Here is a 14929-nt window from a genome sequence, read left to right as displayed (position 1 = left end):
GAAACTTCTGTAAAATTTGGATTCGATTTGATGATCTCTGAGGTTTCTTTCAGGTCCTATGAAGAGATCTCAAGATCTTGAGACCTTAAAATTTTCAGGGACAATATAGTTAACCGGTTAATTTGTACTTTTATATTTTTTTTGTTTACCACCTCAGAAAATACTTGTTGAATTTGCCAGGCATAATGCTATGAGTTAGGAATTACAGCCCCTTATGGAATTTATAGACTTACAGTAGGAGAAGCAGACAGTTAATAAATGAACTGTTTAAATATGTTAAGTTCTTTGAAGGGAATGCATAAAATATTGTGACAAAGAATAAAGGCAAGGGCAGTAGGTATTCTATTTAGATAGTACTAAGGAAGACCTGACTGAGGTGCTAATGTTTAATTACTGAAAATTGAGGTAGGAAAAGACAACCCTGCAAAGAGTTTGAGAGAAAGAACATTCTTGGTAGAGAAAGCAGTTTGTGAGCAGTGGGAGACCCTAACATGGAAAAGACTTCTGCGCTCCAGGTCTAGAAGTCCCAGTGGGAATGGAGTGACAGGGGAGGGGTTGAGTCCGAGTCCCTAGGCCAGGGACTGGACCTCCTTGGATGTCAGGTATCGGATGGAAAAGATATGAGCAGTCATAGGCGTATAAGAGAGACTTTATTGTAGACCCAGTAACCCTTGCTAATAGAGTAGCAAACACAGGAGCCATTGCTAACAAAGTAGCTTGACCAAGCCGCCGCACACCGACTGGTCAGTAATACATCTTTGCTATAACGCAGCCCTGTACTGCCTGGTCAGAGCAACTTATATACAGCTTAAATAAGCTCAAACAAAAGAGGCTTTATACCAAATAGTGACCTCAGTATCTGGGTTACAGACAGGCACGCCTGCGCAGTGTATAGCTTGCTGCGTCCTTTTGCACCTGCTTATAGTAAGTTAGCCTTGAACACCCTGATTAGGATTCCCACGCTCAGAGTGGCCTTGAACATCCGGTGTACTCGGGACAGGGTTCCTACAGGGAGCTTAGTAAAAATTAATTTTAGAAAACATATGAAACATTCTGCAAATAAAAACATTTGAAAATATGTTTTCAAATGAATTAATTTAAAGCAAAAGAATATGCTCATATAATGTTTCTAACGAAACAACTGAAAACAAAGTATTTTGATTAAAAAATCCCTTTTCAAAGAAGTAATATACCTGAACAAAATGATGAGCACTACAATATTTGAACACCTTAAATTTTTATTTTTCAGATACTTTTTGGCTTTTTATTAGCCATGAACACCTTGTTACCTTGCCCTGTCTTGGCACTTATTTCTGTTTGTGCTGGCCTGATGTCCTGCTGCCAGGCCCTGGGACTGCGAGCTTTTCAGGGGCATGGCGATAGGTCTAGGCCAGCCGTGGGCAAACTACAGCCCACAGGCCGGATCCGGCCCGTTTGAAATGAATAAAACTAAAAAAAAAAAAAAAAAGAGACCGTACCCTTTTATGTAATGATGTTTACTTTGAATTTATATTAGTTCACACAGACACTCCATCCATGCTTTTGTTCTGGCCCTCCGGTCCAGTTTAAAAACCCATTGTGGGCCTCAAGCCAAAAAGTTTGCCCACCCCTGTTCTAGGGGAACCTAGATGCATCTTTGTTTTTGTTTTGCTCTAAAATGTTTCATGGGAAATTTTCAGATGTCAAGTACATTAAAACTACAGTATTGTCTTGATCTACCAGGCAAGTAGGTCTATCAAGAAAAATGATGTTAGTTTGGCATTATTTTTTCATATTGTACCTGTTCTTGTTTCTAGAATTACTGTTTCTTTTCTGAGTTCTCCAAATTTGTTTATGTATAAATTTTTGTATGGTTTTCTTGAGGACTGACATCAAGCTAATTGATCTGTTGTTTTAGGAACCTTCTTCCATGTTCTAAAAATAGAAAAACTTCCCCCCTCATGCTTTCTGAAGGATTTTTGGGAGTGGTTCTGCCATTATCTCAGGGTGGAATGTGGTAGAGAAGGCATTAGGATGAGATTACATTGTTTAAAATTTTCTTGCAGCTCAGATTCTGTGAGAATCTGTGATTCTGTAATTAGCCATGTCATAATTTACATCATGACCAACTCAGTGCCCCTCCTTGAACATTGAGGGCACTAGGAAAGAACTTAAAAGGAATATTAGTTTTGTTGGCCTGTGGATAAGCAAAAACCCATTTATTTATACGGTTGTTATTTTAGTTCTATAAATATTTTTTTTCTAGTGCAATATAAATTTTTTTCCAAAAGGGCCATTATTCTATAAACTTCTAGCTTGCCAGAATCGAAACAACCAGTAACTTTAAGCCAATGATTGCGTTTATTAGTTGGGCTCCTGCGTATGTCAAATGTGTCAGGTGTCTCTGTGTGCTTTGCTTTGGGGGTAAATGTGGGGTGTGCATTGAAATAAAGTAAGTGGATATTCTGCCCTGGCTAGTTGGCTCAGTTGGTTGGAGCGTTGTCCTCTCCTGTACACCAAAAGGTTGGGGGTTCGATTGCTGGTTTGATCCCTGATCAGGACAGTACAGGAAGCAACCGATCAATGTTTCTCTTTCACATCAAGGTTTCTCTCTCCCCCCGTTCCTCTCTCTCTGAAAATCAATAAAAATATATCTTAAGGTGAGGATTAAAAGAGGAGGAAAAAAGAAAGCAAATGGATTTTTAAGATCATTTCCATTTGGAAACCTTTATTATGGACTGTTTTCATGTTTCACTATGTAAAGTCAGGAAAATAATTCACTTCTTTCAAATTTAGTTTCTATTTAGTGGGTTTTTAAGCTCAGTTTTTAGTTTCCTTTCCAGAAGCGTTTAATATTAACACACAACTGGTTTATCAATAATAAGCAAGAAGGAAATAGATTTCATAAATGAGCCTAAATTGAATTCATGAAGCAGGAAAATATTGGGTGATTTGTTTAATATAATTTAGACAAGCAGAGACTTATAAAATTTGTAACAGGTGGCCTTAGAACATATAAGGAACCCATCAGAACTACAGGCAGCAGTCCAGGCTTCACTCCAGGCAGCCGCTCCAGAATGTCCACATCTCACGTTTGTAAACAGAGAAGAGCAAAATCACTTTCTTAATATTTTGGTACTGTAATTTAAACCAGTGTTTTCCCTCAAAGCAACAATATCATGGAGAAGTAAATAATTCCAATTATAATTAAATGTATAGTAAAATTAAATGTTCAGGTTTTCCTCTCAAATGAAAAATTGCCAAAACAATCTTCATCATTTCTTTAAAATGTTTTCTAGTGCTTAAAATATAATAAAAAAAGAATATTAAAGATAGGAACAAGATGTACCAATATGGTTCATAATTGATAGATAATGAAAATAATTTAAGGAGATTAGGCTTGTTCTATAATACCAAACAGTTAATTTTTTATTATTATTAGAAAAAATTTCTCATAGAAAAAAAAAGGGTCAGGCTAGTTGATAAGTTGTAATGTATAAAATTAGCTACACACAGAAATTGGGAATATAATTTCAAGCACAGATTAAGTAAACAAACAGATTGAATGATGGAATTCTTTTCTTTTTAAAAAATATTTTTATTGATTTTGGAGAGGAAGGGAGAGGGAAAGAGAGAGATAGAAACAGCAGTGATGAGAGAGAATCATCGATTGGCTGCCTCCTGCAGGGTCCCCCACTGGGGATCGAGCCCTCAAGTCAGGCATGAGCCCTGACTGGGAGTGGAACCATGACCTCCTGGTTCACAGGCTGACGCTCAGCCACTGAGCCATGCCGGCCTGGTGAATTCTTTCTTATCAGTCCAGTGAGTCCTCACTTAGTAGCATCGACAGGCTCTGTGACTTTAAGCAAAACAACTTACAATGAAACCAGTTTTACCGCATGCTAATGGATATAAACAAGAGTTACAGTCCTGCACATCAGGACCTGTGAATTTGTGTCTGGCAGCCTTTCTTTTCTTTCTTTCTTTCTTTCTTTTTTTTTTTTTTTAAATATATTTTATTGCTTTTTTACAGAGAAGAAGGGAGAGGGATAGAGAGAAACATCGATGAGAGAGATCAATCAGCTGCTTCCTGCACGCCCCCCACTGGGGATGTGCTCGCAACCAAGGTACATGCCCTTGACCGGAATTGAACCGGGACCCCTCAGTCCGCAGGCAGATGCTCTATCCACTGAGCCAAACCGGTTAGGGCGGCAGCCTTTCTTAAAACAAGGAATTTTTTTCATAAATCTGTAGAGAATGAATGCACACCATATCAGCTAGTGGGTTTGGGTGCAGATGAAGCTTTCACTCTGTGATACTTATTAAACAACACTTAGCAAGTGTTTGCTCTCTTCTGTGTGCTCCATGTTAACTGGCAGTGTGTGTGTTTGGGGGTGGGGGGCGGAGCGGCATCCCTGTCTTCAAGGAATTTATACTGTACTAGAGGCCTGGTGCACAAAATTCATGCAGAGGTAGGGTCCTTAGGCCTGGCCAGTGATCAGGGCCGATCTGTGGGGTGACTGGCGGGGCGATCGGGGGGGCTGCCGCTAGCACCTGCCTTAGAGGTGACAGGCAGGGCGATCGGGGGGGCAGTGCCAGCCTGCTTGCCGGCCGGCCCCACCCCCGATCGTCCTGCCGCTGCCACAGGTCGCCTCCCACAGGTGAGACAATCGGAGGGCGGTGCCAGCCGGCTTGCCGGCCGGCCCCACCCACTCACCCGCCGGCCCTGTCCCCTGCCACCGCCACCTTCCCCCTCTGCGGGGTGACCAGCGGTGCGATTCGGCGGGGGGGGGGGGCGGGGGGGGATGGGGAGGGGCTGGCACCTGCCTTGGCTGGCCTGTGGGCTGGGGGCAGCTCCTGAGTTGAGCCCCCTGGTGGTCAGTGTGTGTCATAGCAACCGGTTGTTCTGCCATTCGGTCAATTTGCATATTAGGCTTTTATTATATAGGCTAGGACCCAAAATTAACTAGGACTTTACATTTGAGTAGCTTATGTACTGTGCTAGTTAAAGCAGGCTAAGTGTGGGATATGTTCACAGTTTTTATTCTGTCCTTTTAATGAAATGGGATATACTTTGAAGGTTATTGAAAGAGTCATCTTATGCTAAGTTTGCAATGTGTTTTAAAAAGAAAAAGGTATTTTGATTTTGTTTAATTGTATCATGCTTGTTCTCAGATACTCCCCAGGGGCTTTTGTCTCGTATAATGTCCAATCCAGTAGGAGACCAATGAAAGCCGATTTCCACATTCAGGATTCACTATTTAGCTTACATTTGTTTAGAGCAGCAGTTCTCAATCTGTGGGTTGCAACCCCTTTGGGGCTCAAACCCTTTTCGCAGGGGTCGCCTAAGACCATTGGAAAACACATATATAATTACATATTGTTTTTGTGATTAATCACTATGCTTTAATTATGTTCAATTTGTAACAATGAAATTGGGGGTCACCACAACATGAGGAACTGTATTAAAGGATCGCAGCATTAGGAAGGTTGAGAACCACTGGTTTAGAGTGTAGTGTTCAAGTCTCCAGGGTTAGAGAGATGAGCCCCTCCATTGCAGCTGTCACAGATAGATACTCTTTGTGTTGTGATGTAGATAAGCACAGCCAGTGAGAATGCAAATCCATCATTCCTATTAAAAAAAAATAACTAGCCGAAACCGGTTTGGCTCAGTGGATAGAGCGTTGGCCTGTGGACTGAAAGGTCCCAGGTTCGATTCCTGTCAAGGGCATGTACCTGGGTTGCAGGCATATCCCCAGTAGGAGATGTGCAGGAGGCAGCTGATCGATGTTTCTCTCTCATCGATGTTTCTAACTCTCTATCGCTCTCCCTTCCTCTCTGTAAAAAATCAATAAAATATATTTAAAAAAATAAAAAAAACTAAAAGTTTCATCAGTGAAAGATAATAGTACCTTTTATTTTATACTAGAGGCCCAATGCACGAAATGCGTGCAAGGGGCTCAGCCCTCGCAACCTCAGCCAGCCCTCGCAGCCCCTCACAGCCTTGGCCGGCCCTCGCAGCCCCTTGCAGCCCTTTGCAGCCCAGAAGGTCATCTGGCCGTTTGGTCTAATTAGCATATTAGCTCTTTATTATGTAGGACTAAAGGCCCAGTGCATGAAATTCGTGCTTTGGAGGGAAGGGGGTGGTCCCTCAGCCCCGCATGCGTCCTCTCGCAGTCCGGGACCCCTCGGGGATGTTGGGCCTAAACTGGCAATCGGACATCCCTCTTGCAATCTGGGACACTGCATGCACCAGTGACCATACTTTTCATACAGGTGAAAGGCATCTTGCTGTTGTATGGGCAGCTACAATTTTTGCCCTGATTATAAAAAGTAGTGCATAACATGATCCTTCTGAGGCAGTAGTACCATTTTCCCCATCTTATGGGTGGAAAAACTGAAGCAGAGAGAAGTTAAGTAATTGTCTTTGTCACACAGTTATAAGTGTCAGAATCAGGGCTGGCCACAAAATGTGCAAGCCAGAGTCCATGCATGTCATTGCTGCATCATCCTGTTTTTTTTTTTCAGTGTTAGAGTAGCCTTGCCAGGTTTTAATTTTCAAATCTAAGAGACTGTTCCCAATATATAAGGTAGGGTCCCTAGGCCTGGCCAGTGATCAGGGCCAATCTGTGTGGTGACCGGCGGGCAGGGAGATGGGGGGGCGCCACTGGCACCTGCCTTGGCTGGGGGCCTGGTACAGTCTGCTGGCCAGCCCCACCCCCTGATCACTGCCGCTGGTTGCCTTGCTCTGTGGAGGCGACCGTCAGGGCGCTCGCTGGACAGCCCACTCCACCGCCAGTCACCTCCCTCTCGGGGGGCAGACCCTCAACACCGGAGCTGCCCTGTTCCACCGTTTGGTCAATTTGCATATTAGGATTTTATTATATAGGATAGTTTTTGTGTGTACTCTTTTTTTTATTTTATTTATTTATTTATTTTCTTTAATATATTTTTTTATTGATTAAGATATTACATATGTGTCCTTGTCCCCACGTTACCCTCTACCCCTCCCCCCCTCCCCTCCCCCCCCCCCCCCCCCCCGCTCATGCCCTCACTCCCCCGTTGTCCGTGTCCATTGGTTAGGCCTATATGCTTGCATATAAGTCCTTTGGTTGATCTTTCCCCCTTACCCCTCCCCTCCCCTACCTTCCCTCCAAGGCCCGACAGTCCAATCAATGCCTCTCCGTCTCTGGATCAGTCCTTCTTCATCAGTTTATGTTGTTCATTATATTCCACAAATGAGTGAGATCCTGTGGTATTTATCCGCTCTCCAGTTCCATCCATGCTGTGGCAAATGGTAAGAGTTCCTTTTTCTTCTTCCTCTTCTTAAAGAATACCTTTCAGCATTTCATATAATGCTGGTTTGGTGGTGATGAACTCCTTTAGCTTTTTCTTATCCGTGAAGCTCTTTATCTGACCTTCTATTCTGAATGATAGCTTTGCTGGATAAAGTAATCTTGGTTGCAGGTTCTTGCTATTCATCACTTTGAATATTTCTTGCCACTCTCTTCTGGCCTGCATGGTTTCTGTTGAGAAATCAGCTGACAGTCGTATGGGTACTCCCTTGTAGGTAACTGACTTTCTTTCTCTTGCTGCTTTTAAGATTCTCTCTTTGTCTTTTGCTCTTGGCATTTTAATTATGATGTGTCTTGGTGTGGTCCTCTTTGGATTCCTTTTGTTTGGGGTTCTCTGCGCTTCCTGGACTTGTAAGTCCATTTCTTTCACCAGGTAGGGGAAGTTTTCTGTCATTATTTCTTCAAAAAGGTTTTCAATATCTTGCCCTCTCTCTCCTTCTGGTACCCCTATAATTCTGATGTTGGTACGCTTGAAGTTGTCCCAGAGGTTCCTTACACTATCTTCATATTTTTGGAATCTCTTTTCTTTTTTCTTTTCGGTTGGGTATTTTTTGTTTCTTTGTATTTCAAATCTTTGACTTGATTCTTGGGATCCTCTTGTCTGCCGTTGGATCTCTGTAAATTATTCTTTATTTCAGTCAGTGTATGCTTAATTTCTAGTTGGTCCTTTTTCATGTCCTCCATGGCCTCACTATACTTATTGAGGGATTCATTAAATTTATCGGCGGTTTCCATAAAATTCTTTAAAAACCTTATAAACGTGGCCTTGAACTCTATATCCAGTCGTTTGCTTTCCTCCATTTCTGCCATTTGTGACCTGTTTCTTTGTCTCCGCATTTTGGCTGCTTCCCTGTGTTGATAGAGTGGCCCTGTGCGCCAGGTGTCCTGTAGGGCCCAGTGGCTCAGCCTCCCCAGTTACCTGGGGTGGACACTCTTGGTGCCTTGGTTGTTGTAGGATCACTGGGAGGAATTGACCGCCAGGCCAATTGGCTGTGAGAATCAGCTGTGTCTGAAGTGGGAGAACTTGTGTGCTGAAGACACCCTTCTGGGGCAAGACTTGCTTCAGTGGGGCTTTGGTGCTCACTGAGTCTGCCCCCTGAGTGTGTCCCTTATGGATCTGAGGAGTTGCAATCTGGATGGTCCCCCTCTGACCACTGGGTACAGTGGCTCCTGGATCTAAGGAGGTGCTAATTCAGCCTCTGCCTGAGGCCACACAGCAGGAGCCACGAAGAGGCTCAGCTGTGAAGCAATGCAAGCCACTGCGGGGCCTTGGGCCTTCTCTTGGAAGTTCCGGGTCTGCCTGGCTCAGCTGTAGTTAGGTACATTCACATGCAAAAGCCTCTGCCGCAGCCTGGGTGGGATGGGGTCTCAGGGAATCAAAGGGCGGAGCAAGCAGCTATGGCTGATTCTACGCCCAGCCCTAAGGAGTCCCACGTCTCAGTGACCCGATAATTGCTGCAAGCACCTCTTAGGGAAAGCCGCCCTCAAGTTCGCCCGCTGCCCGACAGACCAGCTTCTCCCCATATGAGTCCTGGGTCCCCAGAGACTTGCCGGAACCAGAGTTCAGAGCCGTCGGGAGCTTGTGATTCAAAAAAACAGCCGCGTCCTCAGGTGCCACCCCCTTTCCGCGTGCGCGAGCCGCCGTACCTCTGCAATTCACCTCCGCAGCTCCCCTGGCTCTCAGCGTGCTTTTCTTTCCTTCTAGTTGTAGAGTTTACACTCAGCCAGGCTTCCTGTTGTTCTGGGTGATGTCTCTCTGTCCTTTGCGGTGTTTTTCAGTGGTTGTGGGAGGCGGCCGTTTCCCGGTGTGTATCTGTGCCGCCATCTTGGTTCCTCCTGTGTGTACTCTTTAATGCTGTTTTGGAGTGAAGGTACTGTAACTTAAGTTTAGCAATATTATGGAAATACCCTAGATAATTAATTTTAAATGTGTTTCTAGAATAATTTAATGATTCATAAAGCAAAAAAAGTGTTTATATTTATTCTGTGATTTTAGTGGTGGTAGGATTGGAAGAGCAAAGCAGTCTGGATACATGTATTCATTCGGAATTCCATTATATTGACAAATCAAAGAGGCAGGTATTCTGAGAGCTCTGAGTTATAATCCCATAGGAATAAGATGGTCCTGGAAGGACTTGATGGCTGCTTGATTCCTGATGTTCCTTTTTGTGTAGTTGGTGATCCCATTAACTACTCAAGATGACTTGGACAAAGCTGTGGAGCTCCTGGATCGCAGTGTTCATATGAAGAGCCTCAAGATATTACTTGTGGTAAATGGAAGTACACAGGTACGAGTCGGGATTGTTTGTCAGTAAGGACTATAGGATTTGTGCCTGTGAAAATTAATATATGAAACATAGTTACAGTCTATAATTATTGATATATTTTCAATGTGATTAAAAGAAAACGTACACATTATAACTGCTATCGTTTAATGTCTTTACTTCTCAAAACTCTATAGCCAACATTACAAGTGTAATATATTGTACATATGAAACTAGCAGAAACTGAGAACTTGGGAAGAATTATGTTAAAATGTTAAAGAGTAGATTTGATAAGACCCACAAACAATGTAGAATATCTAGGATTCTGTTTAAGCCTTAAAGGGGAAGAATCGCATTAATCACCCTTTTTCCTCTGTAGGCTACTAATGTAGAACCATTGCCATCACTAGATGATTTGGATAACACAGTATTTGAAGCAGAGAGGAAAAAACGGCTTTCTGTAATAGGTAAGAGAGCTAGTATCTGAATCGTGAAATGGGTGATTTCTCAGTTTTTTCCTCTAACCTTTTATATATCCTAAACATAACCCTGATAAATAGCAGGCTATCTCTAATTCTCTGTAATTTATCTAAGTTAACTATGTTTTAGTATCTGATATTTCTTGAAAAATTATGTCAAGTATTTCAGGATTAGCAGTCTCCCATTTACACATTTTTTTCTTTATATACCCCCAGGGTATTTTAATGTTGAACAGATTCAAATTACTCAAAGAAATTTTAACTATACAAATAAACTGGAGGGAAAAATTAAAAGGAGTATTTTCATATATTAAAATTAATAGATGGCCCGTCCAGAGGGGCTCACTTGGTTGAGGATCGTCCCTGCACCGAAAGGTTGCTGGTTCGATTCCCTGTCAGGGCACATTCCTGGTTGTGGGTTTGGTCCCCCATCGGGGAGCATGCGGAAGGCACCTGATCAATGTTTCTCTCTCACTTTGATCTTTCTCTTCTCTCTCTCTCTCTCTCTCTCTCTCTCTCTCTCTCTTCCTCCCCTCCTCTTCCCTTCCCTTCCCCTCCCCTCCCCTTTCTTTCCCCTCCCCTCCCCTTCCCTTCCCTTCCCTTCCCTCTTTCTCATCCTCATCCTCTACTTCTCCTCCCTCCCTCCCTCCCTTCTTCTCTAAAAGCATGACCTTGTGTGAGGATTAAAAAATAAAATTAATGGATGGACTACGTTCATAAGCCTTTCTCTGAGTTTTAGTTAATGTCAAGAATGTTATCAAAATAAAGAGTTTCTAGATTATGCTTTATTATTACTTTACTGGAGGCCCAATGCATGAAATTTGTGCAAGGGGCTTGGCCCTTGCAGCCCCGGCTGCCTCGGCTTCCTCTGGAGGGTCCTTCTGCTGTTTGGTCTAATTAGCATATTAGCCCTTTATTATATAGGAGTAGTATTCAGTTTATATTTCTCAGTAATGATATACTGTTACAATTAAGCTGTGGTGCAAAGAGAAATGGATGCTGTGTGCCGTGTTTTACAGGAGGCCTGTTAGCGGGGCATGGGGTGGGCAGAGGTGTTCAGAGCGCCCCAGTCTTCTCTTTGTATGGAACACTGATAAGCTGCGTTTTTATATTGTAGGAGCATACATTGCTCAGAAACCACTGGTGTAAATGTGTTTAGCAGATTGGGCAGTGGCTGGTCATTAAAGATAGCACGAAAACATATTTGAGCGAAGGTTTTGAAGGGAAGTAGAAGAGGAGGAAAAACATGAATATGGAGGAAGCAGGAGAGTATGACAAAATAAGAGATGTGATTGGGAATCTAAGACTGGTAACAGAAGACATTTGTTAATAACAAGAGAAGAGATTAAATTAGCATGTGAATCACCAAAAATAGCGGTTACTTATCTTCTGTTTTGGTCCTTCTGAGTATCATCTTACATAAATTCTACTGTTTAGAAATGCTGAAATGTGAGCAACAAAGAAAATACACAAGTAAAATAAAAATGGTTCGTCTTCATTTGGCTATATTTTTATATAATTTAAAAGTCTGTTGAAAGAACATTAGGGATACCTGCATTTCAGTTCCATTTCTCTGATTAATCTGAGATTGGTAACTTTGTCCACTTTAAATTATGGGATTGTTATAGCAGTAAATTGAGAGAGCACCTTTCAAGTACATTTTGCTTTTCAAACTAGGAAGCATGACTATTAGTAATTATACATTTCTTTCTTTATTCCCTTTCCTTATCACATTTTAGTACCTATCATATTAAAGTAAAATATTCCCAATTTATTTTTATTTATAATTATTTTTTTAATTGATTTTAGGGGGAGAGAGAGAAATATTGATGTGAGAGAAACATAAATCGGTTGCCTGCTATACGCACCCTGACCAGGGATCGAACCCACAACCTGGGCATGTGTCCTGACCAGGATTGAACCTGCTATCTTTTGGTGTACAGGATGAAGCTCCAACCAACTGAGCTGTGCCAGCCAGGGCAAACATTGCCAATTTATTTTAGTTGCATTAGACAGAACAAGCTAAATGCATTAGTTAATTTGACATTTTCAATTCATTTTTAATTAAAATTGTACTGAATGTCTCACTGTTGTTCTTGTAATAAACATTCTTGTTTGATTTCATTGCTAGATAAGAAATTGTAAATTACAAATTAAAAAATTACTGGTCTTCCATTTGCTACTTCTTTAAACTCAGAATGGCTATGATAGATATGACCATTATCTTCTTTCCTTATTTACTAACAATTATTCTCTTTAATTATTTTCATAAAAGCTAGCTAGAGGAAAAACTTCCTTTGGGATGGAATTCTATACCGGTGTGGAGGTCTTGACCACGATTGCATTGGCACACCCATTACTAACAAAAGTTAAGAAAAATGGGTTATTAAGTAAGGAGATGAAGCCACTTTTACAGTCTTTTTTTCTTCCCCGTCTCCTTTTAGTAACGAGTATATTGGTCTTCTTCTATAATCAAGGGCATATGGAAGGCATAAGAACATTAGGGGCAATGTGATCATAGTGGTTACAAAGCCTAAGTCAGCCTCTGGCTTAGAGGTGAGTCCCTACTCATTTTAGAGTCCAGTTTAGAAAATTATCTCTTTTGTGCACATCTCTTGGTAATCATTTCACACTCGTTTCCCGGGTCTCATCACCAACAAATACTGGCATATACTCACAATGACCCCTGTATGTAAGGTAAAACCTATTTTGTTTTTCAATCTGACCAGAGCTTTTAATACTCATATAACTTCCCCATATGTTTTTTTAAAGTTTAAGTTCAAAAAAATTAGGAGCAGCCAAACCGGTTTGGCTCAGTGGATAGAGCGTCAGCCTGTGGACTGGAAGGTCCCAGGTTCAATTCCGGTCAAGGGCATGTACCTTGGTTGCGGGCACATCCCCAGTGGGGGGCGTGCAGGAGGCAGCTGGTCGATGTTTCTCTCTCATCGATGTTTCTAACTCTCTATCCCTCTCCCTTCCTCTCTGTAAAAAGTCAATAAAATATATTTTTAAAAAAAAATTAGGAGCAGAGAGAAACTGTGTTAATAAACATGACATTGTGTCTGTACATCCAGGTAAAAATAAAGTGGATTATTGTCTAATAAGAAATTAAGTGATTAATTAGATAAACTATATTAGATTCTCCAGTTTTCTAAATTATAAAGAAATGTACATTTCAGGAACATGGCTTGCCACAAAAACAACAGCCTAATTTTAAGTCCCCAATAATAAAATTCAGGACTCCAAATTGAAAACATACAAGCTGAATGGTTAAGAAGTCATCTCATTTTCAGTTTCTAAAGATTAAAGAGAGGGAATGGAAGGAAAACTGTGGAGCCAAATGTGCAGGCATATGCTCATTATGAATGATTTTATAGTCACAGTACTCTTGCAGAGAAGGGATTTAGTCCCATGTTTGCCAGTGAGGAACAGGTTTCTGGGGATTGGGTCACTTTCCCAAAGACACAGAGCTGACAAATAGCTGGGATTTAACTGGGATTTAAACTGTTGTAGAAAAACCAAGCAATGCTTAGAGAAATGGAGTTACACAGCTTTGTTATGCCGACAGACTCAGAGGAGGTTGCCTCTCAAATTCTGAGCAAACCAATATGGTGGAATCCCCTATTTTATTCCCTTTTGGTGTCTTGGTCCCCCAAATATGGATTATAGGTCCGGACCTTTCGTGGGCTTTGCAAAAAGCCCCAGGTGTTGGGGGTCTTGAGACCATACCTAAGGGCCTGGCCTGGCGCCAGCGCTGATAACCCCCCTCTGGGGGCTGTGTGCTGTTCATGATTTATGGCCTCAGGTCTTGCAAGACCAGATTCTGGGAAAGGGGCAATGAGTTAACACATTGCGTACCGCATAGAAATCTGTGAGACATACGCCAGGGACCGCACGTTTTTAGGCAAACTGCACGTTATTTAAATCATCATAATGCACTTTAGGTGTTGTTTTTCAATAATTATAACATTTTTATTTACAAAAACAATTAAACAATTAAAGTTCCTAGTACTTTTTTAACGTTTGCTACTGCGTAAAACATTTTCCTCTATGAAGAGGGACCAAACAAAATTTACATAAGTATCTAGATTCGCTCCTTTTTCCATGGGCGTGAAAAAACGAGAACACTCGTGAGCGGTCCTTAACAGATGGCGCGCGAAACACGAGAAAACTGAGCGGTACGAAATGTGTTAATTACAGGTTATCAAGAATGTACATTAGGTTCCTGGCACAAGTTCAGAGTGCTATCCCACCCCCCAAAAAAAGTCTTATTTTCCTCCATCAAAACGAGGTCTGACTGAAGCCATGTTCTCTCCACTACATCAGGGTGCCTTCCATGCATTATGGGGGGAGCACCTGGGCACAGTGGCCTCGGAGTCTGGGAGCAGTGGCACTCATCTAGAAAGCTTTCTTGTATTAGCGACCCCACAGTGCTTTGTCAGCAGCCAGAAGAATGCACCAGCTAATAAGTGTGAATGAATATTACAGTGAGGCAATAATTACAGCAGGGTGGGAGTTAGAAAGGTATAAAAATATTGGAAGTTTTACAGACAGGAATGTTTTGATAAGCTTTAATAAAAACTGGGTTTCAATTGCTAACATTATTGGTAATATAGACCAGAAGTTCTATGTATATTTAATTAAAACAAAAATTGATTCCATGCTGATCTTTATAAAATCCTATAATTTTCTTCTTTGAGGTTCCACTAGTAGAGATCAAAGCTCCCCTCCCCCAGGATACATTCCAGATGAACTGCATCAGGTTGCCAGGAACGGGTCCTTCACCAGCATCCACAGTGAAGGGGAGTTCATCCCAGAGAGCATGGACCAAGTAAGCAGGAGTTGGATGTGG

General features: G+C 41.9%; 1 protein-coding gene across 2 annotated transcripts in view; it reads left to right on the top strand.

The window, feature by feature from the left end:
• Nucleotides 1-14929, top strand: part of MAP3K2 (mitogen-activated protein kinase kinase kinase 2) — a 99055-nt gene that overhangs the window by 63632 nt on the left and 20494 nt on the right. For both annotated transcript variants that reach the window (XM_081096415.1, XM_081096414.1), the window contains 3 exons: nt 9509-9622; nt 9978-10065; nt 14778-14908. In XM_081096415.1, coding sequence (XP_080952541.1) covers nt 9509-9622; nt 9978-10065; nt 14778-14908 — 333 coding nt within the window. The remainder of the gene's footprint in view (nt 1-9508; nt 9623-9977; nt 10066-14777; nt 14909-14929) is intronic.

The sequence above is a fragment of the Myotis nattereri genome (assembly GCF_964212035.1).
Source record: "Myotis nattereri genome assembly, chromosome: 7".
In the NCBI taxonomy this organism is placed as follows: Eukaryota; Metazoa; Chordata; class Mammalia; order Chiroptera; family Vespertilionidae; genus Myotis; species Myotis nattereri.
This window is presented reverse-complemented; position numbering and strand designations above follow the sequence as displayed.